General features: G+C 46.4%; 1 protein-coding gene across 5 annotated transcripts; it reads left to right on the top strand.

The window, feature by feature from the left end:
• Positions 1 to 28: 28 nt before the first annotated feature.
• On the top strand, positions 29 to 25,376 carry BRD8 (bromodomain containing 8). Of its 5 annotated transcripts, XM_061360271.1 has the most exons (27): positions 29 to 141; positions 366 to 462; positions 1,343 to 1,412; positions 2,419 to 2,468; positions 3,499 to 3,621; positions 3,759 to 3,839; positions 4,300 to 4,364; positions 4,865 to 5,001; positions 5,430 to 5,645; positions 6,855 to 6,999; positions 8,154 to 8,363; positions 8,760 to 9,040; positions 9,540 to 9,995; positions 10,356 to 10,449; positions 10,660 to 10,706; positions 11,060 to 11,274; positions 11,552 to 11,644; positions 11,829 to 11,897; positions 12,593 to 12,770; positions 13,392 to 13,496; positions 14,342 to 14,386; positions 20,156 to 20,440; positions 20,831 to 21,031; positions 22,179 to 22,324; positions 23,078 to 23,164; positions 24,119 to 24,187; positions 25,120 to 25,376. In XM_061360271.1, the coding sequence occupies exons 1-27, from the start codon at positions 84 to 86 to the stop codon at positions 25,352 to 25,354; spliced, it is 3,858 nt and encodes a 1,285-aa protein (XP_061216255.1). In that variant the 5' UTR covers positions 29 to 83; the 3' UTR covers positions 25,355 to 25,376. The 5 variants fall into 5 exon arrangements, with proteins under 5 accessions (XP_061216255.1, XP_061216257.1, XP_061216256.1 ...); XM_061360273.1 differs by lacking the exon at positions 5,430 to 5,645; XM_061360272.1 differs by lacking the exon at positions 8,154 to 8,363.
• The last annotated feature ends 114 nt before the right edge of the window (positions 25,377 to 25,490 follow it).

Genomic DNA, 25,490 nt, shown 5'->3' with positions numbered 1-25,490 from the left:
GCCAATCAGCGCCCGCCGTTGGGTCAAGAAGGGGCGGGGCTCAGGCGCTCCGCCTTCCGCGCGGCTCCCGTCGGTCTTTGCGTATGGCTCCGCCCTGCCTCACCTCGGGCCGGGCGGGCAAGATGGCGGCGGGGCCGGGAAGTGAGTGTGGGGTCTGTCGGGAGATGTGGTGGGGGATTGACGGTGGCGGAGCTGGGGTGGGAACGGCCCAAGGGAACGGCCCAAGGGAACGGCCCAAGGGGAACCGAGCGGGAGGGGCGGTGCTAACGGTGGTGCGAAAGGAGGGAGGCAACGGACCTGGGAGGGGCGGGCCGGACCGGACGCCTGCGTTCGGCGGGGCCGTTAAGTCCATCCCTTCCCGGCAGAGCACAAGCTGCTGAGCGCCGGCCCTACCGAGCCTTGGTCCATCCGCGAGAAGCTCTGCCTGGCCTCGTCCGTCATGAGGAGCGGAGACCAGAACTGGTAAGCGGGTGGCGAGGACGGTGGCCCGTTGTGCCGCCGTGTATGCGTGGATATGGCATTCCTGAGGCTGTGTGGGGTACCCTAGCGCGGCTTTACACTGTGCTGGTTCCTTGCCTAACAGCTTGGTTCTTATACTTGTGCTTTCTTTTCAAAACAAAGATGGGGGTATTAAAGGTGAAAGTATTAGGAGCATACCTGGACAGTGTTTTTGCTTCTTTTATAACCCCTGCATAAAAACAGACACGTGTTAAACAGAGCAAAGAATGAATACTGGCACAGGTTCCCCAGAGAAGCTGTGGCTGCCCCATCCCTGGCAGTGTTCAAGGCCAGGTTGGACGGGGCTTGGAGCAGTCTGGTCTAGTGGAAGGTGTCCCTGCCATGGCAGGGTGTTGGAACTGGAGGAGCTTTAAGGTCCCTTCCAACACAAACCATTTTGTGATTCAGTGTTCATAAATTGGAAGAAGTGAGTTGTGGTCAAGAAGAATATTTTATAACAGATTTTTATACACAGCATTTGAACGTGGAGCTCTGGTTTGCTGCCTTTTTGCTTCACCAGAGCAAGGTTTTTGTGGAAACATAGTGGTGTCACCAGAAGCTAGAAAATTGCTTTTCAAAGCAAGGGAGTGAAACTGTTGTTTATGTGGAGCAAGCAAATATTCTTGAGTCCAAGGGCTGTACTTGAATGATTTCTAAAGATAACTCCTTGGCAAGTTCATTGTATTCATAAATACTAGGGCTGTTCAGTGATGAATAACTAAATAAATAATGTCTATTCAGTCATTGAATACCAGTGAATGTCAAGACAGATCAGGGTGTTTTCCCTGCATGTTGGTTCAGGAAGGAAGTAAGTTGAGAGTGACTTGCCATTTCTCTCCTGTAGGGTCTCAGTCAGCAGAGCTATCAAACCTTTTGCAGAGCCAGGACGCCCACCTGACTGGTTTTCCCAAAAGGTAAGGTACTGACATTTGGATCTTGGAAAAGGTGAATTGTGCATGGGATAGTTAATACACCTGCCTAAAAGAATGCATTTCTTGTTAAAAAAAAAAAAGGGGAGGCAAAATTATTTAAAAACAAAACCCCAAAAATGTTGCTTGCATCATGTTAAGTACTTTTTCCTGTTTCTGAAATGAAATTTGAGCTTACAGTACAGTTAGATGCAGTTAAGGAAAAGACAAGAATGACCAAAGATGTGAAACAGCTTCCTTTTAAGGGATGGCTAAGTAAGGTAGAGTGCTTTATGTAAGAAGAGGCTACAGGAATACGGCAGATGCCTGCACAGTCAGAAGTGGCATGTTGATGATCAGTAAGAATTAATAAAGTTTTTTATAATAAAGATTTAGAGACTTTCATGAGACTAATAGGAGGCAGGTTCAAAGCAAACCTCAAGAGATTATTCTTCACTAGGCATGTAATTAAGCTATGGAATTCCTTGCCTCAGGAATTTGTGGATGCCCGTGTATTTTGGTGTGTCCTGTTGTTTGGGCAAGCACCTGGGATTTTTATTGCATAAAGGACAGGAAAAGATCCAAAGAACTAAGGGGGGAGAAGTTTGGTGGTTTAGGTTGCTAACTGTTCCTGTTAAGCTGTGATGATGGCCTTGATAGAATTATTTGTCTTCTCCGTTAAAACATTTTTGGTTCACATTCACAGACAGAAACGTAACAGCTACAACTTCCCTAATCATGCTTGCTTTGATTTCTAAACTGTTAGATGGGAGCATCTGTTCTTAGCTTTGTTTTGAAGATCAGCCTGGGCAGTGCTGGAGTAAGAGAGTGAATACGCTCCCTCACTTTGAGCTACACTAAATTACAGCCTGGGGGAAACTCTGGAGAACACTATCACATGCATTCATAAAGTGTTAGACCACTGAAGGAGTATGTGCCCTTAGAGTTTGTTGTTAGGTGCTTGTTGCAGCTGACTCTTTAGTGTCCTCTGACTTTCTTTGTTTTCTCTTAGCACTGTGCATCTCAGTATTCAGAGCTCTTGGAGACTACAGAGACCCCCAAGTGAGTATAAAGTCTGGGATGCAGTCTGCAGCAGTTTGGGGTAGACTTGTCAGTTCTTACAGCAAAGCATGTGGTAGCGCTCCTCCCAAAAGGAGTGTAAAGCAACAAGGAGATGCAGTTGTGATAGCTGGCATGGGTAGGATTCAAGGTATGGCAGATGGGAAGGATTAACAAGCCCAAGATGTTCCTCAGAAGACATTTCCCGTGTCTTTGTCTTGTCTCCTCTTTTCTTCATAAGTATTTCAGTATTATGTGGTTCAAAAACTGTGTACTTGTGTCTTCCATATGCCCCTGCTGTTGTTTCAATACATGGCCAGATAACTGAGGCCTCTCTGCCACAGCTCAGTCAGTTACAGTGTGCATTTGTGGACTTATGCAGAAAAAAGGAAACATTTATTTGGCTGGAATAAAACACTACGTGTTAGTCTTACTGATCAGAAGCTTTGCACATAAAATTATCACTCAGAATAGAGGTAGAAAAGCCAGCAGGAGTGGGAAGAGGAAATGGTTTTTATATGTCTCTGTTTTGCAGTAGTTTCTTACAGTTTTCTTACCAGTGCTATCACTACAGCTTTATGGTCTCTCTGTTTCTCACTCCTAATTCCAGGAGTTTTGTTTTGGGACTTCACATCAAATTAAATCAAATGCAAGATGTTTAAAAGTAGTATTTGTTTGTGGTAGTGCTGAATGATCTTCAGCACTAGAATTGCAAAGGCAAAGGACTGAATTATGGAGGGTCAAAAAATAGGTGTTTCTGAAGTGGAATGATTGATTTTTTGCTCATTGAGAATATGCAGTGGTTTTGCATCTTTGATCTATTCCTGAAATCTCTAACACTGGACACATTTAAAAATTAGGGTGGGTTTTTTTCAGAAGAGATTGTTTGAACATTGAGCTGTCCAACGTCATTTAAGGCAGATTGCAAGAGGTGGATTTTTTTGTGTGCATGTGTCAGGAAGGACAGGCAGCAGCCACTTATGAAAGGAGGTTTTCTGTATTTCATGTCTGAACTGGTTTTGGTTTTCTCTAGGAGGAAACGTGGTGAGAAGGGAGAAGTTGTGGAAACTGTGGAAGATGTTATTGTGCGGAAATTGACTGCAGAACGTGTTGAGGAGTTGAAGAAAATCATTAAAGAAACACAGGAAAAGTACAGGTATGTGGCAGAGGAGTTGAGCTGCGGTGCACCCAAGAGCCCTGTTTTGGAAAAGTTGCCTAAGTGGGATGGTGCTTGGGATGGAAATGCCGCTTAGGGTGTATTGTTCAGTGATAAGTAAGATTTCCTGATTACAGGCAACTCAAGAGGGATGCAGAGCTGATCCAGGCTGGACACATGGATAACAGACTGGAGGAGCTATGCAATGAAATTATGATGTGAGTTATTTAATTATTTCCATGTTACGCTTTCTTCTGAGTTTATAGTTCTCTGACACTGTTAGCTGTCTCTTGCTCCATATACTTTGGGTTAAGAGAAATGGGGCAGCTGGGCTGATGCTTTGGCCTCTGAGGGTGGACTTAGATTAGCCTGGAGGGCACTAGGTTGTGTGGAACATGGTTTGAGATGTATCAATACAGAGCTTGCTGGTGGCTTGCAGCATCGTGCTTGCCTCCTCCTTTTTGGTAATCAGCTGGCAGTGAGATTTTCTGCTGACTGTGTTGTTCTCTGACTGGCCTCTGACTCTGCTTTCCTCCTCAGAGGAATTGAGCCTGAGACCACAGAGGCAGTTCACTGTTGTCTGGAGATAATGGGGTGGGGTTCAGAAAGCTCATTGCAGAATAGGAACTAGGGAGAAGTGGGACGCTCTGTGACAGTAGGCTTTGGTTCTGTATGCAGAAAGAAAAAACTGGAGGAGGAGGAGGCAGAAGTCAAGAGGAAGGCTACAGATGCTGCTTATCAGGGTAAGCACTTTTCCCCAGAAAGAGATGCATATATTCATAAGAGCATTTGGGAAATACTCAAATCTTGTAAAGACCTGTTGGGAGGAATTCCTTGACCCTGGAGTTGGAGAGAAAGGTTGTATTCTCTTTCCAGCATATTTGTAGCAAGGCAAAATGCACAGACATTTGAGAAAGGAGCAGGTTCTGTAGAAAAGGTATACCTAAGAGAAAGCGGGACTAGCAAGGAGCTTTCTGAGTGTCAGGTTTTTTACCCCTTTAGTTTTCCCTATAGTTTTACTATTGTCTGAAGAGAAAAGGAGGATAGATTTGTTCTGAATATTTAATTAATTTATAGCTCATGGGGCAATTCAGTGAACTAAACTGTCAGTGGTGTGGTGCAAGAAATTCCCACAATACAGATTGTCTTCCTGGGGTTCTTTAAGATGAAGTCAGAGGTAACTCTTAGGGACTGTCCAAGTTGGTATCATGGAATCTCACTGTTCTTTTCTGTTCTCTTCCAGCTCGTCAGGCCATTAAGAATCCACAACGACGGTTGACGAGTGTGATGGTTCGCTCCCCTGCAGGCTCTACCTCCCCAGGGGGAGACTATGCTCTGGGAGATCTGTCTCAGCCTGCTGTGGATGAGGCCAGTCCAGGGGTAAGGATCCTTCTCATAGTAAAAGAGAAAGACCAGTCTGGGACATAGAACTCTGCATCCATTATGGAGAAGGAGCCTGTGGAGACACCCTTGCCTTGTTTTGTAGACTTTTTGCTGTGGTAGTGCTGTAGTGTGGTTGATGTCCACTGCTGCTACGTGCCCTCTTCCATGCCTGTGATGATGAGGTGCCTGGATCAAAGGCTGTGTAGGGGCATCAGTGGGATGGCCAGGCAGTCTTCAGTGTGTGCCGGGGAAGTAGCACTACAGGGCAGGGAAAGGGTGAAAGCATATGCCTGGAGTAGGTGCAGTGAGTGAATGGAGTAGGTGTCTGTGGTGTGCTGGATCAATGCTCTAGGGGGAAGGAGCAAGTGGGGCTAGTCCGTGTGGTGGAGTGTGGCTTTGAACAGCGTGGTTTTTCTCTTTCTCAGGTCACTCCAGGGACATTGCCCAGCACCCCAGTTGCCTCCTTCATTGGAATCCCTGACACCCCTCCAGGCTCTGCTCCCCTGGATGCCCCCATGACCCCAGTCACTGATGATTCACCCCAGAAAAAGATGCTAGGACAAAAAGCAACTCCGCCTCCTTCCCCTCTGCTCTCAGAGCTGCTGAAGAAGGGCAGTCTCCTGCCCACAAGCCCCAGGCTGGTATGGAGCTCTCTGCTCATATATGCAAAGGCTTTTTTTAAAGCATACAGGTTTTTGTGAGAGTCCCAACAGAAGTGATAGGTGAGCAGTAGAATTATTTCTATGAGCCACAGAGTGGGACCCTTTCCCAGCAGTACTATAGTGCAGGACTGCAGGGAGTATTCAGCACATGGGACTGGCTATCTCCCTCAGTTGTACGGAGTTGGAGTTGCAGGCTTTGCTAGAGGAAATCATTCTCCCCAGGGGAGGAAGGATGTTGGCATCACCCCCATGGAGGTGTTCTTGATTTCTACTTTGGGCTCACAGTTCTTTTACATCTTGGCCTAAAGTTGAGTTTCAATATCTGTAATGGATCTTAGCATAGGAGCAGGGAGTCCTTTAATGGAGCTTATGACTAACACTGAAGTGCTTCAGTTTTCTCCTAATTGTGGACAGTTACTGAAATCACTGTGATGACAACCCGCTTCTCATGTTAGTGACTCTGGAAATCTTAGGAGGGTGACCATTGCTAACACTGTTCAGATCTTAGTCTGAAAAGAATAGCCATCAGCCTGCCCATGGCATGGGTTCCTTGTGTTAGTGTTTGTGTGATGGAAAAGGTGTATTGTTGTTGACTTCCTTTTTTAAATAGTCAGATTTGGGGTATTTTCTATTTGTTCAAGTAAATGTTCATGGGTTCTGTGTTTGCATGGTGCAATGTAACATAGGGTACAGCAAGGAAGGGCTGTGGAAGACTGGGTTTTCTTTGCAAACCATCCTTTTTCTTTGAAGCAGATGGCTTACATCTGCTTCAAGGTCCATCATAGGTTTACTGTGTGACATTGATAGAGTTACTTTCCACTTTGGTGCTTCAATTTCCCTCAACTCAAAATAAGGGATAATTCCATGCTATCTGAGGGGATAGAGAGACTGGTATCTGTAGAGGATTGTTAGGTGCTTGAACAGTGGAACTAAGGTAGAGCAGGTGATGTATTTGGCCTAACTTCTAAGGAGGGTGGCAGTGCCAGCTGTACTGTAGCTGAAGAACAACTGATTTCAGACTTTCATGTTGATCACTTGCCTGGGGGCCTCAGGCAGGGACTAGGCTGGACAAAAAGTACAGGAGAAATGCTGCAAATGATGGACATGTTTGTGGAGGTGCATATATGGCAGAGAATCACTGATGTGATGGTGATCTCCAGAATTTTCAGTTCTGTCCTCCTTTGGCAGGTTGGTGAAAATGAAATGGCAGTGGCTTCTGGTCACATGAACAGCTCAGGAGTCCTGCTGGAGGTAGGAAGTGTCCTCCCAGTGCTGCACAGTGGGGAAATGCAGTCGGCACCTGGTGCTGTCCCTGCATCTCCTGCTGCTTCAGGTAACTTGGGACTCTCCCTGTATACTTCTCCCTTCAGATGTACCTTCAGACTGTCCTATGTCTATGTCAGTTCTCTTTGGAGAGAGATGAAGGACATCTAGCCTGGCTGGTTTGGGGGCTTTTATGAGTTGTATTGCTGTTTCTGTACTCCCATCCCTCTCACCCCTGCTGGTTTTTAAGAACATCCTTATGCTTGCAGAAGAGTGCCTTGATCTAAAATCAGTGAACAACTGAACTTGATTTGATACTAGTCCATGAAGTCTAGTTTTCTGGGTGTGACACTGGCTAATACTGGGCACTTCAGTGTAGAAAGAAAGGGCTAAAAGATAGTTTAGCAGTTGTGTGAGGGGGAAAAATGTGTCAAACTGCAGCTCCCTGTGAACCTGGAGAACTTGTGTCCTGCCTCTGCTTTAGCTTAAGAGGCCTGTTGGGGATTAGACCACAGTGGACCGTGAACTCCAGAGTAAGTTGCACAGAGAGCAGGGTGAGAGGGACAGTGCAAGAGTCCTTGCATTGAGCCTTTTCAGAATAACCTGCCTAAGGTGAAGGTTCTTCTCAGCTCGTGCTAACCAGTGGTTTAATCACATTGTCTGCAACTGAGCATTTATGCCATTCATTCATCTATAATTCCATATGAATAATATCACTTTCCTCATCCACTTCTGTTCTTCAAGACCCATTAATTTGGTCCAGACAGTTTGGTAAATTCAGACTGGAGGTTACTGCTAAGATGAGTGGCAACCTTTGATACAAGAGGAATTCTCTAGGAAAGAGCTGCAGAGAGATCCCCTCTGCTCCCTTCCAGCTCCTGTGATGACCATTTGTCTTGGCTCACCTTATGTGGCTCTCTCAGAACTGTTTTTCAGATTTCCTATAATTGTATTGGGATGAGCCTTTGGAAGGGCATCTCTCTGCATGTGTGGCTTAGCCTCTGCAGCCCTTATATTGAATGCAGCGTCCCATAGTCTGCATGGTTGTCTCAGACTGCACACAAAGGAGTTGTGCATTTTGGGGTGCAGGTTCTCCGTATAGTTTTTGGGGCCATCTTTTCCCAGAAGAAGCCATCAGACAGTGAAGAGACCAGTGGTGTCTTTGTGGACTTGAGTGGTGGCTGCTTCTTGCTCATGTGCTTTTTCCCTTCTACTTTCTGTTAGGTGCTCCTACGCTTTCCCGGCTTTTAGAGGCTGGGCCTGCACAGTTCACCTCACCTCTTGCTTCCTTCTCCGCTGTTGCCAGCGAACCTCCAGCTAAGCTCCTGCCTCCCCCAGTAGAGCCTGTGTCCCAGGCTACAATTGTCATGATGCCCGCGCTGTCAGCACCATCCGTTGTGCCACCAGCTGCAGCTCCAGAAGGCGTAGCCACAGGTGCGTTCCTGAACTACGCATTCATAGATCCTGCACTGCTGAGAAGCAGAACTTCCTTGGGATCAGCACCCAGCAAGATCTCAGCTGGCCTTTTACCACCCTGGACTCACCAACCTTTCAGCTGGAGTAAACAGATGGTTTTAAACAAGATTTGCTTGGGAGGGGAGGAGGGGAAGGGTGTTAATGGTGTGTTGCTGGATTGTGGTTCAGGGGCTGGAATCTCACTTTGTTTCTACTGTGGGAAAGCAAACCCCTCTTTGTCTTTTACTTTTCTAAGCCATGCTGTTGTGGGTGAACCTGGGATACTTGTGGTTGGTCTTACCCACTGCAGTGTTTATTTATGTGGGCTTGACTTCTCCAGATCTGTCTCTGATTGACACTTTCATCCTTGTGCAGTGAGCCAGCCAGAAGCCTGTGTTTCTATGGAGGCAGTGTCTGATACCCACACTGTGACAGTGTCCATGGACAGCAGTGAAATATCCATGATCATTGATTCCATCAAGAAAGAGTGCCTGGGTTCTGGGGCTGCTGGTGCTGCAGGGTCTTCCAAAGATCACTGCATGGATGGGAAAGAAGACCTGGATTTAGCTGAGAAAATGGACATTGCAGTGTCCTATACAGGGGAAGAGCTGGACTTCGATACTGTTGGAAATATTATAGCCATCATTGAGGACAAGGTAAACAGGCAAAGCAGAATGACAGTGCCTTTTGCTCCACGTCAAGTGATTACTGTTCACCAATTTGATTAGTTTAGACCAGCAAGAAAATAACTATTGCAAAATGCACATTCTCACCATCATTGTCCAGATCAGTAGGAAACGGCTCTGTGACACTATTGTGTCTGCTGCTAGGCTACTACATTTAGCCTGGTGCTCCTCTTCAAAGTGCAGAAAGAGATCTCTTTCTTCCTCATGTTGGGTAGGGTTTGGGTCGTGACCCTGGCAGACAAATGAGCACTGCTTGTAGCACACTCACCAGGACTGCTGTATTTCTGAAACTGGAGCTCCACAGGGGACTCCACAGGGATTGATAAGAGTCTGGCTGTGAAAGGCAGCTTTGTAAACCCGGTACACCAGGTTTTCCACAGTTGTCTCATTACCAAATAACATAAACTTCTTTGTTTTTAATCTCTTTTTCTGACCTTGGCCTGCATTGCTCTGTGTTTTGGCAATAAAGGTAGACGACCACCCTGAAGTACTGGATGCAGCAGTTGTAGAAGCTGCTCTGTCTTCTTTCTGTGAAGATACAGATGACCCTCAGACCCTGCCTGGCCCGTGGGAGCACTCGATTCGTCAGGAGCATGAGAAACAGGCCCAGATACCCCAAGTGTCTGTGACTGTGAAGCAGGAGAGACTGGAGTGTGAGGAGCCAGAGGCAAAGGGAATTCGAGACCTAATGGGCATTGGTGATCTGGGATCAGAAATAAAGACAGAACCTGCAGAGCAGGAGCAGAATCAGCTGGGCCCTGAGGAAACCGTAGCAGTAACTGGAAGAGTGACAGAAACACCAGAGCTTCGAAGTCAAGAGATAGAAGAAGATCAAAGAGCAGCTGTAACAGTAGGAGAGACTTCTGAAATTGAGATAGAATCGACCAAAGGAGAAGACATGGTGCACAATACAGTGAAGGCAGAGGTATGTGGGCAGAAAGGCTGTCTGGAACTGGTGTGGGGAAAGAAAGGAGAAGTTGTGGCAGGTAGGAGAGAAGTTTAGAGGAAGGATGACTGTTGGGTTGAAGGTATCCCTTCAATGAATGTGACTGACTGTTTTCTTGGGAGTCATGCTGCTGATCTGTTCGATCTGCAGAGAAGCTCTCTGCTTTAGGCAGTACCTTTGTGTATCTCCCCCCGCCCATGTGCAGAATTGCTGTTGGGAAGGTGCTCAGTGAACTTCCATTTTGCCTTGAGTTAGGTTAGAGTGAGTGAGATGTGCCCACACCTTCACTGAAGTAAGCTGACACAAACATCTAGATTTGTGCATTTCTCTTCCCTCCAGACCCCACCTGATGATGATTCATCCCCTCCACAAGTCCCAAATGTGAGTGAAGACTCCTCACAGGCTGATGTTCAGCACAAATTTGAGCTGTCAGGTAACTTAATTCAGCTAGGAAATCTTTTACATGCAACATTATTAGCTGGATAGTTGTCAGTGATCTGGTTCAGGTTTTTTGGGGAGGAGGGAGAAAAGATACGTGTAGGAACAGTATTAATTACTGCAGGACAGTAGGTATTGGTGCAGGAGCTTTTGTAGGAAAGACTGCTTTGGAGAATCAACCTTTCTGCTTTTCTTTCATTCACAGAGTCAATGAAGGAGGAGGCCCAAGCCCTGTTTAGGAGTCAGATGAAGGTAATTCTCAATTGGTTGTAGTCACCTTGAGTGTATTAGTAACATCTCACTGCTACTGCTTCCTGGCTCCCATCTGCTGAAAAGCAAAGCTTATGTTCCACTTTCTGCACTGAGAAGTGGGCAGTTTGCAGTTGGAGCTAAAGGGGAGCTTGCTTCAGGCACTGTGAAGCTCTGTGTGTGTTTCTGTGTCTGCAGGGGGAGGCAGGGCAGGGGGGAGTGACTGGGATTTTGGGAAAGTGCCTGTACAGCTGTCAGCAGCATAGCAAGAAAATGACTGCTGAACTGTAGTTGCTTTGGAGGCTCCAGGTTGCTGCCATAGCTGGCTGTGCAGACTCATGAACTTTGTGTTTCAGGATGGGCAGGGTGAAGAGGATGATGAGGATGGTGCCAGTGAGGCTGCCAGTTTGGAGGAACCCAAAGAAGAAGATCAGGGTGAGGGATATCTGTCAGAGATGGATAACGAACCCCCTGTGAGCGAGAGCGATGATGGCTTCAGTGTCCATAATGCACCTTTACAGTCTCACACGCTAGCCGACTCCATCCCCAGCAGCCCAGCCTCCTCACAGTTGTAAGTATCAGTGAAGCTCTCAGGTACACAAGTGAAATCCCACACTATTCTGTGGGAGTAACATAGAATTCACGATTCTGTTTTGCTGGGTGAGCAGCTCCAGAGGGGGAATTTGTTGATGATTTGTTTGGGTCTCTGCTTGCAAGTGCACAGGCAGCACTATAGCATCAGCTCCCATGGATTAGTGTAGGCATGTCAGAGGCAAAACAAACCATCAGGTGTCTGCCGTGAGGTAGTGTGCAGACTCCTGAAGGAAGTTGTGTTCTTTTCTCCCCAGCTCAGTGTGTAGTGAAGACCAGGAAGCAATACAGGCCCAGAAGATTTGGAAGAAAGCCATCATGCTAGTTTGGAGAGCAGCAGCTAATCACAGGTGGGTTTGATATCTGGAGAACCAGCAGAAAGAAGTGACTAATCCTAGACAAGTTTCCACTCTTCCTTCTTGGAGGCTCACTGGGTTATGATGCATCATCCTGTTAGCACACAAATAAACATGAGAGCATAAACCAAACATTTACCAGCAAGGAGGACACTAAGTGAACTCCTTCTTTCTGCAGGTACGCCAATGTCTTCCTGCAGCCTGTAACCGATGATATAGCACCAGGCTACCACAGTATTGTGCAGAGGTGAGTCTCAGCAGTCTTCCCATCATTTGAACTCTGTATATTTGCACATTTGTGTAAGGATTTCTGGCAGGAACAATGTAGTTTTTAGCTGCCATGCAACTGCAAAACTTGGAAGGTTATTCATTTCTGGCATGATTCAGTCAGAGGCAGGTTGCCCCAAGAAAAGGGTTGTCTTCAGTAACAGATATCTTTACACAGCCCTATCTTTGAACAAAGCACACTGGCTTACACGTATTTTTTTTATCTGTAAGGTGGTACGTGGCTGATCTGCTTTTTCCAGTTTCTGTTCAAGGGTACAAATTCCAGAGACCTGTCTTCTTTAATGAGCATTTTTACTGCCCCAGATAGCAGACTCTTCTGGAAGAATCACTGGAATCTCCTCCTATCCCCCAAAATCTCTCCTAAACAGTTCAGTGGCTGCAGCTGTAGCTCCTTAATGTCTCCTTCATTGATGCCTGGAGAAGGCAAACGCCTCTCTGAGGCATCTGTTGGGGTTTTTTTACCCTTCATAATAACTGCTGGACAGTTTGGGTCCTCTGGCCAGGGCCTTGGAATTCAGGAACACAGCCTGTGCATGGGGAGACCTGTTTGACTAAATTAAATAGGTGGCCTAAGTAGACACGATACTGTCTGCAAGAGAGTGGGTAAAGAGTTAGATATTTCTGTTGCTATTTTTGACTGTATTTCTTTCATAGGCCAATGGATTTATCTACCATCAAAAAGAACATTGAGAATGGGCTGATACGAACCACAGCTGAGTTCCAGCGTGACATTATGCTGATGTTTCAAAATGCAGTTATGTACAACAGCTCTGACCATGACGTGTACCACATGGCTGTGGAGATGCAGCGAGATGTCCTGGAGCAGATCCAGGTAAAGTGCATCTGCCTTAGCCCATAAGTATGGGAAAGACTTCTGTAACACCACAGCTATGTTCATAGTGTCTCTGAGTGAAGCAGTCTCATCTGTCTCTGCACCTCTCTTGTGCTAGCTCAGGTATTTGAACTAGATTGTAGGAAAGTTAGATGTAACACAGCAAAATTTCTTTTAAGGTTCATCCCAGACCAATTTCAAATCTAATTTCCTTCAGGGAAATGCTTAGGCCAGCAAGAACCAGGGTGTGGTTGAGGAACAGAAACAAGCAACGAGAACAGTGAATGACAGGGGACGCGATTGCTTCTGGTGGCTGTGCTGGTTTAAGCTGGTACAAAGTGTACATGAGACTGTGTCCTGTGACTATATGCCATTTAAAATGGCTTGTGAAGTAGAGTGTCCCAGCTTGTAGTGCTAACACAGTTTGAACTGGGGTTTTAGAGTTCCTCAGGACTTGTGGCTTCTGAGGTAATTGCAGGAACTTAATCTGAGTAGCAGACAAGGAACTGAAACTGCCTCTAACCCAGCTATTCCCAGCTTGTGGTTTGCGATAGTTAACTGATACGCACTAACTGAGCTTGTTTTGCCTGAGTATCTTAACAAAGTGTGGTTTTCTTACAGCAATTTCTGGCCACACAACTGATCATGCAAACATCAGAGTCAGGGATCAGTGCAAAGAGCCTACGTGGGCGCGACTCCACTCGTAAGCAGGATGCTTCAGAGAAGGTGAGGATGCTGCAACCTGTGGAAGGGCACTTGGGATCTTTTGAAGAACCCCAAAATACTGCATGATGTTTCCATACCAAAGGGAGAGAATGTTTTTGAGATTGCAGTGGCTCCAGCGTCTTCACACAAACAACTTTTTCTTTAAATGTGTCCATTGATGAGATTTCAGCTCTGGAGCTGTACATCATCCCAAAGGCACATCTCACGAGTTTTTTCTGTAATCCAAATAGTTCCATTCCCTGTTTTTAAAAACAGGTGATGAAAACTGTAGGAAAATAGAGTATTGGAAGAGGCATAATATGGCAGGATGGTGAAGGTGTAGAGAATTGGAAGAGTAGCCTCTGCCCTGTCCTTCACTTCACAGTCAGATTTTTAGAACCAGGGAATCGCTCTGGTCTGGTTCGCTGTGTAAAATGCACCAGAGAACCTTTGACTTCCGCACTGATCTAAACAACAGCAATCCAGGTTTGCTTGTTGTTTTTTTTTCCTTCTGTAAAGACACATTGAAACTTGATTAAGTGATCTCAAGTGCTGTCAGCTAGTGCTCGTAGCATTGCGACAGCAAGGACTGCCTGCTTAGTTCTAGTGGCAACAGCACAATGCAGAGATTGTTTGGTAGACCAGGCCTTGCCATGAACGAGGGAACATCCCTTTCCTAGCATTCTGACTCTTGCAGTATCCCTCGTTTGTGCATGTTTATGTTCCTACTGCATAAAACTGATGCCATGCGGGAAGGGGAGTGGGGCATGTGTTTCTCTATGCTGTTGTGTGGGCTCAGTGCTTCTGTGGTGTGTGCATTTCCATATCCTATATCTGATAAGTCCTTCTGTTTGGCCTTTTAACAGGACAGTGTCCCAATGGGCTCTCCTGCCTTCCTTCTCTCTCTCTTTGTAAGTATTGAAAGGCTGCAGCAGGTACTGCAGTACTGGTGGCAGTGTGCTCTGCTCTTTGGGTGATTGCTGCACTGTCACAGCATCCTTAGCATTGCAGCGGTGTGTGTTTAACTTAGGGGGTGTACAACTGGGATCATTAGAGAAGAAATATCTTGGTCCCTTTCCCACTGTGGGTGAATGGGAGGGGCTTCAGTCTTCTGGTTCCAGGTGTTCTTGTTTTGTCATCTGCCTTTGTTTTCTTCCACAACTTCTCTCCTGCTTTCTTTCCATGTAAGTGGGCAGACAGACCAAGTGGTACACTACTGTAGTTCCTACATTTCTTATGCTTATACAGCTGCCCCTTCTGCATGTTCGAGACAGTACAAAAGGTCTTGGGGAAAGTGAGGAGTCATCTGCGTGCTCCTTTATCAATCATGGTCCAGAAAGCAAATAAGATACTCTGCAGAAATATCTTGCTCTGTGCCTATGGTGATCTGAAAGTGTTTGGAAAAATATTCCCTCCAGGAAACTCCAAGTCTCTGAGTTGTGGGGAGGAGAGAGGGGAGGAAGATGGAGAGTTGGTTTTTTCTCGCGCGTATGTCTAAAGACAGAGGAGTACTCCAGGAGAGTCAGCATGTCAGCCAGAGAGAGAGGGCAGCGGATCAAAGGAAGCTCTCAGCTCGCCTCCTGCTCATGGAAAGGAGCTGTGCGGAGAAACTAGGGAGAAACTAGGGAGCCAGGGTCACTCAACTGGAGGAGCACTTCCCATAGGGATCAGCAGCTGATAAGGTAGGTTAGTCAGCAGTTTCCTCTTCCCATCTTAAGAGCCAAGCTAGCATCTACTGCTTAGGAGAAAGCCTGCACTGTACAGGCTCAAAAAGCATCTGTCTGGGTGAGAGCCTTGTTGCCTCTCTCTGCCCTGGCTGCCCACAGTGCACAGAGATGCTGCACATCCCAGCACCTGTGCTGTGTCCAGGGTGAACTTTAGGTAGGTCTGCAGGCAGGCTGTCTTAGGACAGCTTCCCTTAGGAAGCTTTCCTGTTTGGAAGGTATGAAAGCTTGTTATCAGATGCAGATGCACAGTTCTTTACCTCCGCAAGTGCTGGAGGAAGTGTTTTGTGGTTTTGGGTTGTGTAACTCTTGTTTGCCTTGTCACTAGGATGGAGGCACCAGAGGGCGTCGCTGCGCCATCGAGGCAGACATGAAGATGAAGAAATGAGGCTGCAGGCATTCAGAAAACCCCAGCACCTGGCACCCAGGGCTAGAGTGCCAGCAGGATGCTGTTAACAGCTGTTGGAGGAGGAAGAAAAGCTGCAGGTCCATTTCTGGAGCTTGGGCCCCCTTCTTCGCTTGCCCTTCTGGAAAGCAGTGTCTCGTCAGAATGTGTAACCCAAAGAAACTTCCCTGGAGGGGAAGACTAGCCCCCCTGCCTGTTTTAGGGCAGTCGTCTTGGGCTTCATCAGTGTTCTGGTGTTAGCTAGCAACTGGTGGCTCGTATGTACTGTAATGTGAAGTGTACAGATTTTTACTAGTGATGTGTAAATGTGTATGTATATTAAAGTCTGGGCACAAATCCAGTGTACAGTGTGCAGTGTACTGAACATCGCAGCGCTCTGCAGTGAGGGGCCCTGGTGTTGTACAAGTGTGCATACCTGTCTCAAATATCTACAAATATAACTCTCTTCCAGTTATCTATGTAGCACACAAGCATGGCAGAGCTTTGACATTAGAGACAATCCATCAATCGTGGGTATCTTGTGTCATGCTTGGATGGAGGGGAAGATTCCGTGCTTGAATGTGTGAGAACGTGACACTGTGGTGAAGTGGGGAATCTGTCTGTGCAAAGTTAAATCCTACAGTCTTTGTCAGAGCTTTAAGAGACCAATTTATTGAAACGTACCTTACATTCTTTCCCAGAGATCTGTTAAGAGTGAAAATCTGTGATTCCAGCAGCTATAGGCAGGCCAGTACCTGGTTTCACAGTTGAGCTCACAATTGAACTGCTTCTCTCTACTGGAAGTTATGGTTCTTTTCCTCAGCAACATGGATGCTTAACTGAGGTTTAAGTTCTCTGTGACAATTCTCAAGTCATTTTCTGTTCATATAACCTCTGAGATGAAACATGCCAATTTTCTGCCAATGTGAACTTCCAGGGGGAGGAAAAACCCCAACATTATCCTTCCTCATGTTTGCAGTAGCTGGGGGTGGTCTATACTGTGCAGAATGTACAGGGTGCAGCCTTTTGACACAGGTTGCAGGAACCTGAGACACTGTGATTGAGACCAGAGGGATTGTTGGCCTTACCTTGTAAGAGCTCCTGATTTTCACGAGTTTTGTGTTGGAGTTGGTTGTGTCTGCAGTGTTGAGTCCATGTACAGCTGAAGGTATTTCCATCAAGAGTCACTCTGCTGATGCTAGAAATGTGGCCTCCTTTGGTTTGTTTACTGGTTAATTTTCCTTCACTACTAAAACTGGGACAGATTTCTGATAAGAATTTTTATGTCCTCAGTTTCCAGAGATCACAGGTTGTTAATTTCATAGCACAAAAAAGTTTCAGGGTTCTTCTCGCTTTCATGTATTTTATGGACAAACGTTTTAGTAGTCCTGTTGCAGTAGGACAAAGGGTAGTGGGTTTAAACTGAAAGAGAGAAGATTTAGATTAGATATAGGAAGAAATTTTTTATGAGGGTGGTGAGACATCAGCACAAGTTGCCCAGAGATAGTAGGTGCCCCATCCCTGGAAACGTTCAAGGCCAGGCTGGATGGGACTCTCAAGAACGAGACCTAGTTAAAGACATTCTTGCTTGTTGCTGGGGGGTTGGACTAAATGACCTTTAAAGGTTCCCATTTCTGATACTGTGATTCTAAGTAAGATACAGTTTTCTGATAGTATGATTCTATGACCTCTGCACATTTATCTAGTGCAACTTACTGCTCAAAGCTGTGCCACCTTCAAATTTAGATTGGGTTTCTCAGAGCCTTGTCTAGTCAAGTTCTGAACATCTCCAAGAATGGAGATTCCCTAACGCCTCCAGACAACTGGTTTCAGTGCTTACCCATCCTCACAGAGTAAACACTCATCCAGTCTGAATTCCCTTTGGTACAGTTTGTTATCACTGCCCCCTCTCCTTTCACTGTTGGCCACAGAGAAGAGTCTGGCTCCCTCTCTATAACAACTCTGCCCCATCTTTGTCCATGTTGAAAAAACTGAGGTTGCAGCACATGGGAGGACCTTTAGCATGCCCACTGGTAACTTGATTTCATTATGGAAAGCATTGCTGTTCATTCCTAGCATTGGTTTCTTCTCTTAACCAGATACTTTTCTCTCAACCTTTTTGCTTGTCCTATAACATTTTAATAGTCTCTAATGCCATTTAAGATCTTCAAAATCTAAGAGGTTATTTTCTCTACAGAGCCTCATTGCTCTTTCCCAGTTCATCATCTCACACCCTGACTACTAATTCTGTTTTTCCTAATGCTTCATTCTAATCTGTCTAGGGCAGAGCTGAGGCTTACTGTGCTGCATCTCCCAGCAGTCACCCTGTTACAGGCAGATAAAAGCAACCTTTCTGGTTCTCCTGTGTTGGGGCTAACTTAAGTGACAGGTTACACAGTATAGGCATAGTCACGTTATATTTAAGCTTCTTTAGGATCCATAAGTGAATCTTAATGAGTTTGAAGGTTTACTCCCTCCTTCAAGTTGTTCAAAGATCTCCCCTGTTGACATTTTAATTAGAAACAGTCTCCCAGACCCATTCCAAATGAAAGTCTCCTGTGATCTCCTCTGTGGCAACTGCTGATAACGATGATTAATATGGTTTTTCCAACTGGCCCTATTTTCCACGGAGATGTTTGGCACTGATCATGCGTCATCCCCACTGATCATCTGGCAGCTCTCTACTTCTGATGTTTTTGATGGGGTTTGTTGTTGTTATTTGCTTTTATGTCTTTAGCAAATTGTCCTTTTTTCTTTTTCTTTTTTTTTTCTTTCTTTTTTATTCCCTACTTTATTGTGAATTCTGCATTTCATGTACCAGGGTTCAGGCTTTTATCATTTTTCTTGTTTTGATGGGTATGTTCCTTTTAAAGACCATCATCTTTATTTCAGACAGCTTCTTGTATCAGCAAGGGTTGCACAGTGCCTGATCTCTCCAAAGCGAACTAAAACTTTCCAATTTGATAATGATTCCTTGCTGGTGACTTATGTAGCCAACATAATTAAAAGCTGTCAGCCAGTTCTTAATTAAGAGCTGAAGCCTGTATCATTTTGTCCTTTTTCTTTTTGGTACAGAATTGGTGTGGAACTAAGCCGTCTGTAATCATTTCGCTCATCCTACTTGTCTTGCACTGATGCTGCTGCTCTGCTCTCTGGCATCTTGAGTCTTCCAGGATTTAGTAAAACTGAACATAAGGCCAAAAGAGCTTTTCAATCGATGCTTATGCTCAAGTTCCCTGGGCTTCCTGATTTGAAAATCCTTATCCCTCTCAACTGGAATACAGAAATATGATGACAAGTGATTGGATTACCCTGGGCTAAGGCTTTTCAGTTCTTAGCTGAGCTGTGGTGGCTGGTTCTGCATGTGCAGCCAGCTCTGCTGCTGCTGCAGGAAAGCGCTTTAGGCATGGGGTTACTCTTCAGATGAAATCAGTTTGCCCAACTCCTTCAGCTGGAAGGTGAGAGCAGGTAATGTTATCTCTTACCTCATCATATTTCATGTGCTTCCGCTGAAGTTAACTTTGAAAGAGGTTTCAGAACAGTCTTTTAGATCCTAGCTCCTAGTTCATAAAGTAAGCAAACAAGTTTTCTCATCCCAAACCCAATGGATTCCTTGTTTGTCCGGGTTATGTACCACAAGCTATAGCTGTAACTATGCTAGCAGCCCTGAGAATGCAAAAGGAAATCGGTGAGAAATGTGCTTCTTCAGAAGTCTGGGAAAATTAGGTTGTACATAATTAAAACTGTAGAGACACTGCTAATTAATGCATAGAATTCTCCATAGGTACAGCTCCCAGCACAGAGTTCAGTGCAAGATACACATTTTTCTTGCAGTCTTTACTGTTGTTACTGTGACTCTGCAAGCAGTTCCCTGACTTTAGAGAACTCATAGCGCACTTATGCGGCAGGAGACACTTAGGCAAGGACTAGTGAACAGAGATGAAATGAATGGTTTCTTCCTTCTTAAAAGAATGCTAACTTTTCTTTTCCGAGCTGTGTAGAACTGCCCCGTCAGCATGTGATTATAATTCTTCTCACTGGGTGCACAAGATAACCACCACCCAGCAAAATCACATTTGTCACTTTCAAAGCAAAGTGCCTGTGGGGTTTGTAATAATTTATTTCCAGTATAAAATGTTTTTATGTAAAAAGTATAAATGTAAATGGAGAGCAAAGGGAACTTCAGTGAGTTGTCCTTGGAGTCTCTAGGTGTTCACAACTGCCTCAGTTGGCTCTCAGGAGCCACAGCATGACGTGGTTTGAGCCTTCTGCTGAATGCCTTTGGCACCTTAAACATGCATCACCCGAGCACAGTAACTCACAGACCCCTAGGCTGGGGGAAAGCACAGCACAGGCACAAGAAAACCTGAAGTTCAGTTGCTCTGAAGTGGTGGTTTGTGGTGCAGAGCTACAGCCCTACCACATGCTGTGATGTGGGCTCCGGTGCAGGCTGCTCACCTCACAGAGTCCTTCCCATGCTTTGGCTCTCTTGAGTATGTCAGGATATGAGCTGGGCTTTGCAGTTCTGGATCAGGGTACAGACGTTGCTGTCTCTTTATGTTTGTTTGCAGGTGGGACATACCTGGGTGTGGTGCAAGTCTGAGACAGAGTCTAACAGCGAGTCAGAGAAGAACAGTGACTTCCAGTCTCTTCATAGCTGGGATTCAAGCTTGGATCTGGACATGGGGAGCTGGAGGAATACTGAAGAGGTGTCCATGGGGAAGCTAGAGGAGAGCAGCCAAGAGGCAGACTGTGAGCCGGAGTTCAGTGATCCTCTCTGGGAGGATGACAGTGAAGACTACCAAAAGGCAGAGAGGCTATGCGAAGATGACAGTCTTCTCCAGGTCTTCTCAGAGGTAAGATTGTTTGGATGACAAGAAAGTGGGTGGCATCTTCCTGAAAGATGAGGGTTATCAGGGGCTCCACCATCCCTACACACAGGAACAGTCTGGGGGAGGAGCACATGCCCCAAGTTCACTTGCTCCCTACCCCAAACCTTAGCCCTTCCTCCCATTTAGAGCTGGCACCACAATCATACAGTTGCTTTGCTGAAACAGCTCACCTAAAGCACAGAGATGTCACTGAACTGAAACTGCAGTAACAACACAGGGCCTTATCAGGAGATTTTGCAAGGATTCCTAAAAATGGAAAGGCGTGAGTGAGTGAAAGCAAAAATAGCATCTGTGCTGTTTATTTCTTCTTCCTTTTGCCTTCAGAAGTTGAAGCTGTAAATCTCCATGTTGCAGGTAACCCAAATGATGGAACCTCTCTGCATTAGCAGTGCAGAGTCATCACGGACTCAGTGGGATCACTGTGGCTCTGGGAAGCAGTGTGATGGGGAAGATGTGAGGTGCCAGGAAAAAAACACAGGAACAGCAGCCTCAGGAGCAGAGGAAAGTCAGCTACACATCCTGGCAGAAAATGAGAAACGCTTCCCAGGAAGAGAGGTAGGGGTGAGGTGATCCTAAGAGAGCCTCTGGGCCTGGATGAGAGTCAAGAGATAGTAAAGGAAATCAGCTGTAGAAGAGATGGGGAAGTCCCAGGTTCCAAGTGGGGAGACAGGGACACACAGGAGGAGTCAGCAGGGAGGGGAATGCAAAAGAAATATATGAGGGGAAGGATGTGGTTTTTAGGTATGGATATGTATCTTTATGAACAGGAAGCTTGTTGCAAATCAAACCCTCAGATGTGAGTTGGAGGAACTGCTCCTTGGCAGTGTAAAGGTGACTCATGAGAGCTGGCAGTCAGCTCTCAGGTTTGATGCAAGACTGGAATACTTGCCTTGTTCTAATTGCTGTGTTATGCAGCACACAGCTTGGCTGGTTTCAGGCCCATGTGGCTGTGATAGCAATAACCATCTGCCCCTGGAGACCATCATGTCTTGGAAGCAGGCACTGTCTAGCCTGGGTTTCCATCAGTTCTGTGTCTAGGGGGCTGTGGGCTCCCACCAGCCTGCGAGGTGTTGCTGTTATTCCCAGCAGTTCCCTCACAGGTTTCCCAGTGTTGAAAGCCAACCACAGCACAGTGTCCACTTTGTTCCTGAGGAGTCTGCTCTCTGCTTCAGATCTGTTGAGGATTCTCAGGTGCCCCTGCACATAATCACACTTCAGGACTCCAAAAAGCCTCTGCACTCTCTATATTTTATTGGCAAATCACTACAACATCACTCTCCTTCCTGGCTGAGTCTGTTCTGTCATATGCATGTGGGAGTTTGTAAGGAAACAATCCTGTTGCACTGTAAGATTTCCTGGTACCTCTGTCTTGAGCCCAAGGCAATCTTACCTCAGCTCCTCATTGCCCTCTCTGCATCCATGACTCTTCCCAGAAAAGCAGACAGACACAACACTGGGCACCAGTCAGCCCCACGGTGTTTGTGTTTGCCAGAGCTGGTTATGATCCAAGAGGTGAGCTGTCACTGGAATGCTTGACAGCACAGTGAATAAGGTCAAACATCATCCTCCAGTAGAAGAGGGCAGGCTAGCTCCCAGCTGAGACTGGATGCAGTAAGGGATAAGCAGGAGGCTGGCTTCTAGATAAAGGATTCAGGTGATGTGCTGCCATTTTAGATTTATCTTTTTCCTCTGTGCTCTTCAGGACAAGACTCGAGAGACCTCTGGAGAACAAGTTTTGGGTGAGCCACATCCACAGGAGATGAGTGACCAGGCCCAGGATGAAGATGATAGTGATAACACCTCTGCAGCCCCTGTGCTGGACTCCACTAGCCCTGCTCACACGCAGCTGTAAGTAGTTTGTTCTGCTCTCTTGCAGGTGCAGCAGAACAGAGTTGTTTCCTTTGTCTTACATGAGAACAAATGTATGACACAGGTCACATCCAGGAAGGTGAGAGAGCCAAGGAGAACAGGAGGGAAGGAGGTAACTTGTGCTGTCACTGTGGATCTGCCAGCATTCTGGGGCATTGATCCTAAGATGAAGTGAGAAGATTAAGTAAGAGATTAAATGGAAAATACAAGGAAAATTCATCAAGGGAGCTGAGCCTTGTGTGATCTGAGCATCGTGCTTTGTCAAGCAATGTCAAGTCCAGCTTCTAAGACAACATGACTTTTAGGCAGGTGCAGGTGTGTCAGTCACATGCAGGCTCTGACATGTGTGTGATCACCTGAACTGGAAAACCGTGTTTTGGGGGGCATGAGAAACTAAATAAAAAACTCCTCAGTAAAGTTCTGAACTTCAGAATAGTGTGAGCTTTTCTATCGAACTTGATCCTGCCCTTTAAAGCTGCTCAGCTCAGCTCTGGTTTCTACTCTGCATTTTCCTGAATTCGGGATGTTTAGTTGTGCATTCAGATGCAGAATGAACAACTAAATGGTTATCCACCATCTCAAATGGCTTACACCATGTCATCCTGGGAGGCTCTGCACAGCTACAGCAAAGGATCTCTGCAGTTCCTCCACCTGAATGTGGTGGGTGCTAGCGAACTGCTGCCTCCTACTTTGTCTCCAGTGTGATGATCTGGCAATGCATTCCCTTCCCAGGGTGCAGCTGAGCTGGGAGAACCCCTTGCAGCATCTGCACTTCAAAAGAACGCTCATGTCCATCTGGAAGATGATAGCCAGTCACAGGTACGTGGGGGCAAAGGGTTGGATTGACATGGCCCCTGAACACATTGCCCTGAGTTCTGGCTCCTGTGTCACCAAGCCTTGTCCTCCCCTCCACAGCAGCCACCGCAGGCTGCCTTGTCTTTCAGTGGCTTTGCTTCTGCCTGTCCTCACAGAAAGAACAGCTGTGTGCAGCAAAGCTGGAGAAAACACTGCATATTTATTTCCTCTGCTTCACATGGTAGAGCCCAAATGTTGCTTCCTACACAGCTGGCACAGCCAGCTTCAGCAAGGATCTCAGCCTCCTGCCTTGTTGTGTCCTGCCAGCCACCAGATGCTGGCTGTAGCCCTCAGTAAACAACTTCCTCCTTATATTCAATCTAAACTTCCTCTCGTTAAGTTTTAACCCGTTACCCATTGTCCTGTCACTACAGTCCCTAATGAAGAGTCCCTCCCCAGCATCCCTATAGGCCCCCTTCAGATACTGGAAGGCTGCTATGAGGTCTCCACGCAGCCTTCTCTTCTCCAGGCTGAACAGCCCCAACTTTCTCAGCCTGTCTTTATACAGGAGGTGCTCCAGTCCCCTGATCATCCTCATGGCCCTCCTCTGCATTTGTTCCAACAGTTCCATGTCCTTTTTATGTCGAGGACACCAGAAATGTACACAATACTCCAAGTGAGGTCTCACGAGAACAGAGTTGAGGGTGGTGAGGCACTGGAATGGGTTACCCAAGGAAGTTGTGAATGCTCCATCCCTGGTGGTGTTCAAGGTTGGACAGAGCCTTGGGTGACATGGTTTAGAGCGAGGTGCCCCTGCCCATGGCAGGGGGGGTGGAACTGGATGATCTTAAGGTCCTTTCCAACCCTAACTATTCTGTGATTCTCATGGCAAGCAGGGAGAAGCAAGCACTGGCCCATGTGGCAATACTGTCTTTGGTGGAGAAGCAGACACATCATTCTTTGTGCTTGTCGCTGTAGGTACAGCAGCCCATTCCTGAAGGCCGTGTCAGAGAAACAAGCCCCTGGATACAGGGATGTGGTAAAGAGGTGAGTTTGTGGAGGAAGTGCTCACTAGTTGATTTCTCTCTCTGTCTTTTGGTCTTCTCTGGTTTCCAGAGGGCCAGTGGCTTCCTTCCTCCTTTTCCAGACTTCAGCTGTCACCAGCATCTCCCACTGCTTTCTTTTATTAAAACTCCCTTCTGGGTGATTAGAACCTGGAAGCTTGCACTGACTCTGGTGCTGAAAGGAGCTCTGCCTGCCCTTTGCTGACTTACTGCAGGCACAACCCATGCAGCTGTGAGCCCTGCCTAAGCAGGGGATCCAGCTTCTGCAGCTCAGCAGGCTCTCCTCCCCATGCTGGAAACATGTGCCTCAATAGATACTCTCCTCATCTACAGCTTGCTCCCCAGGTGTTTACTGTGAGTGGAGAATTGGGTCACAAGAATATTTCCCAGAGAGACTAAGGACGTTTTTCAGAGCTCAGTTACATTCTATTTTAGTCACAGTTGTCCTCTCTGCAGCCATTCATTTTCTCATTCTGTCAAAATAAGAGAAGTAATATTTATTCTCCATCATGATCCCCTTATCAGCACTGCTATTTTTGCTAGCGGCACCATTCAATTTTAAGGGGTTTTAATAGATACTTATTTTAGTAACTTTGCTTTCTCCTGGACTAAAACCTAGGCTTCATGAAGACTAATTAGAATTGCTCTGCTTGCCTTCTCTGGAGCTCAGCATCAGGGGTTTTTTAGAGGTGACTGCTAATAACCTGCCAAGTTGACTGGACAGCAAGTGTCAGATTGGCTAAACTTACTTTTGTCTGAAAAGCATCTCTGACTTCCCCCTCTTTGTCCTGAGCAATAAAATCAATAGCAAATAGCTGTGCTTTCACGGCCATGCTGAAACGAGGACAAGCACTTTCATGCAGAGCCTTAATGCCTGGCCCTGGGCTGCAGTTTAATTCTCCTTCTGTCTTGTAGACCCATGGATTTAACCAGCATAAAGAGAAGACTGTCAAAGGGACAGATTCAGTCCATGGTCCAGTTCCAGCGCGACATCATGCTCATGTTCCAGAACGCAGTGATGTACAACAGCTTCAACCACCATGTGCACCACATGGCCATAGTGATGCAGCGAGAGGTGCTGGAGCAGCTGCAGATGTTGGGCGAAGCCCTCCTGTGCTCAAAGGACAGGCTGGGGTGGGGGAAAAGGTAACAAGCCATGTCCAAGCCCTGTTTGTTTTGAAGCAGTGTTGTCCCTGTTGCTCAGGGGGTCTGCTGGTGCTTAGGGGCTGTGCTGACACTGCAGCATAGTTACACCCCAGGGGTGATTTATGCCCCTTTGTTCCAGG

Source organism: Neopsephotus bourkii, unplaced genomic scaffold (genome assembly GCF_033783945.1).
Source record: "Neopsephotus bourkii isolate Nb327-2 ecotype Australia unplaced genomic scaffold, CSIRO-AGI_Nbou_v1 NB_1016, whole genome shotgun sequence".
NCBI classification, from domain to species: domain Eukaryota; kingdom Metazoa; phylum Chordata; class Aves; order Psittaciformes; family Psittacidae; genus Neopsephotus; species Neopsephotus bourkii.
The sequence above is the reverse complement of the archived record's forward strand: the minus strand, read 5'-3'. Positions and strand labels throughout refer to the sequence as shown.

What these genes read in the sequence shown, in the direction of transcription:
- BRD8 (XM_061360271.1), top strand. Translation starts at nt 84, where the DNA reads ATGGCTCCGCCCTGCCTCACCTCGGGCCGGGCGGGCAAGATGGCGGCG. An exon ending in TACCACAGTATTGTGCAGAG is followed by an intron (nt 11,898 to 12,592) that starts GTGAGTCTCAGC and finishes TTTCTTTCATAG; the next exon opens with GCCAATGGATTTATCTACCA. An exon ending in AAGATGATAGCCAGTCACAG is followed by an intron (nt 23,165 to 24,118) that starts GTACGTGGGGGC and finishes TTGTCGCTGTAG; the next exon opens with GTACAGCAGCCCATTCCTGA.